We start from the raw sequence: 1789 nt of genomic DNA on the forward strand, positions 1-1789 counted from the left end.
AGCTGAAGTGGGGTTCTCCTCGCAGCTCTGAACTGGTGCCTAGAAACATCCACCCTCACCATCCCTCACAGCCTGCGCCCATCCTTTGGGAGGCAGACCCCTTCTACCCCTCTCATCTGCTTTCAGAGCAAGTGCAAACCTGAGCTGGAGGCAGGTGCTGCCCGTCAGGGCCAGTTGCCCTCCAGGCAGGTTCCTGCCCTCCTTCTCAGCCAGGGCTGCTCTACGGCCTCCCCGGGCAGAGCGTTATCGCCATGCCCGACTGCGTGCCTTTGCCCAGCCAGGAGACGCTAGTCCAACACACAGCACAAAAAGCCCCTCTGCCAAAGCCTTTATTGCACCCTTCGAGCGCGGTGCCTTGCATGTGGTGTAAGCAGCCCTTGCCTGGCCTTGCTGGTGTGGGGCAAGGGCTTCTACTTTCTTCTCACTTGACAGCAGCAGTGGCACGGGCAGGTGCAGCCCTTTGTGTGGGGCATCTCCTCTTGCTCTTGGTCGTCGTCTTTTTGGAGGCCGAGGCCACGCGCTGTCTTTGGGGGGCAGCCCTGCCGCGGCGCCTGGGCACGCCGCCTTGCAGGAGCTGCTTGAGCACAGAGCTCTTTTGCAACGCCGCCTGCAAGTGCGCTGGAGAAATGCGCTGCTGCTTGCTCTTCTTGGAAATCTTGCCAGCCATGTCGATGGTCTTGTGCGTCACACACTGCAGCACCGCAGCCAGATAGACGGGGGCCCTGGCTCCAAAGCGCTCAGCAAAGCGGCCTCTGCGCAGCTGCCTGTCCACGCGGCTCACGGAGAAGAGCAGCCCGGCCCGGGACGACCGGGAGGAGCGGCCCTTTTTGGCCTTTGCTGCGCTGCCTTCGGAGGGGCCCGCACAACGTGACCCTTGGGGCTCCCTCTCCTGCTCGGGCAGCGTGCAGACCTCCTCTGCGCCAGACATGCCGCTCGCAGCTTGCTCCCGCACGGACCTCCACGCTGCGCCTGCCTCTGCCCTGCCTGCCTTGCCCGCCTCTCCTGGCCTCCCCTGCTGGCCCTCGCTGGTCCTGGGCTTGGCTGCGACAAGCGAGGGTTCTCCTGGGCTGGCAGGGACCAATGGGAAAGGACTTCCCCCGTGACCTCACCTCCCCGCTTGTGACATCATCCCCGCTGGCTCCGCCCTTTGTGGCTGAGCTCGGGGACCGGCTCTGCTCCCCGGCTCCGCTCCTCTTTGCCGTGGCAGAGGCTTTCCCAGCGCTTGGCACGGGGGGAGCCGCTACAAGGCCGAGCGCTCTCCTCTCCAATGCGTTCTCCTCCCCGGCCCTGCCCTGCGACAGCTCTGCCTTCAGCCCTTGCCCCTCCCCTCCCACCCGAACCCGCATTGCCACTCCTGGGGCACTCCTGGACCTCCTTTCCCATGCCGTGGGATCCAGGAGCCACAGACGGCCCAGACCTGTGTCTCCTTGGGTCCTGCCTGTCAAGGCCTATCACCCCAGAAGGGTCCTTTGTAGAGACTTTAGTAGGCAGTGACAAAGCCCGGAGGCTGAAAGTTCCAGTGCCAGCATCCGTTCTCCCCTCCTCCATGCCAGCCTTGCCCCTCAGCTGGAAAAAATACCCTCTATTTGTTTCAGGAGTGTGAGAGAGAAAGGCAGGGACTCCCCATGCGAGTGAAGTTCCACCAAGTCATTGACATGGTGTCTGAAAAGTTGCACTCATGTGATACAAATCTTCAACGATCTGTGATGTTTCAAAAGAGACCTTTGGGTACGGGGAACAATACCTTCTCTTCCCAGAAGATATCAGCCTTGCCTTTGTTCTTCTTTCC

At 61.9% G+C, this 1789-nt stretch overlaps 1 protein-coding gene across 1 annotated transcript; it reads right to left on the reverse strand.

Annotated features, from left to right (window-relative positions):
- Positions 1-6: 6 nt before the first annotated feature.
- Positions 7-1104, reverse strand: LOC104133965 (late histone H2A.2.2-like; the record flags this gene model as incomplete). Its single annotated transcript, XM_009647441.2, has 1 exon — positions 7-1104. A coding segment is annotated over one exon (683 nt), but the record flags the coding sequence as incomplete, so codon positions are not given.
- Positions 1105-1789: the final 685 nt, after the last annotated feature.

Source organism: Egretta garzetta, unplaced genomic scaffold, assembly GCF_000687185.1.
Source record: "Egretta garzetta isolate BGI_Z169 unplaced genomic scaffold, ASM68718v1 C8773944, whole genome shotgun sequence".
Taxonomy (NCBI): Eukaryota; Metazoa; Chordata; class Aves; order Pelecaniformes; family Ardeidae; genus Egretta; species Egretta garzetta.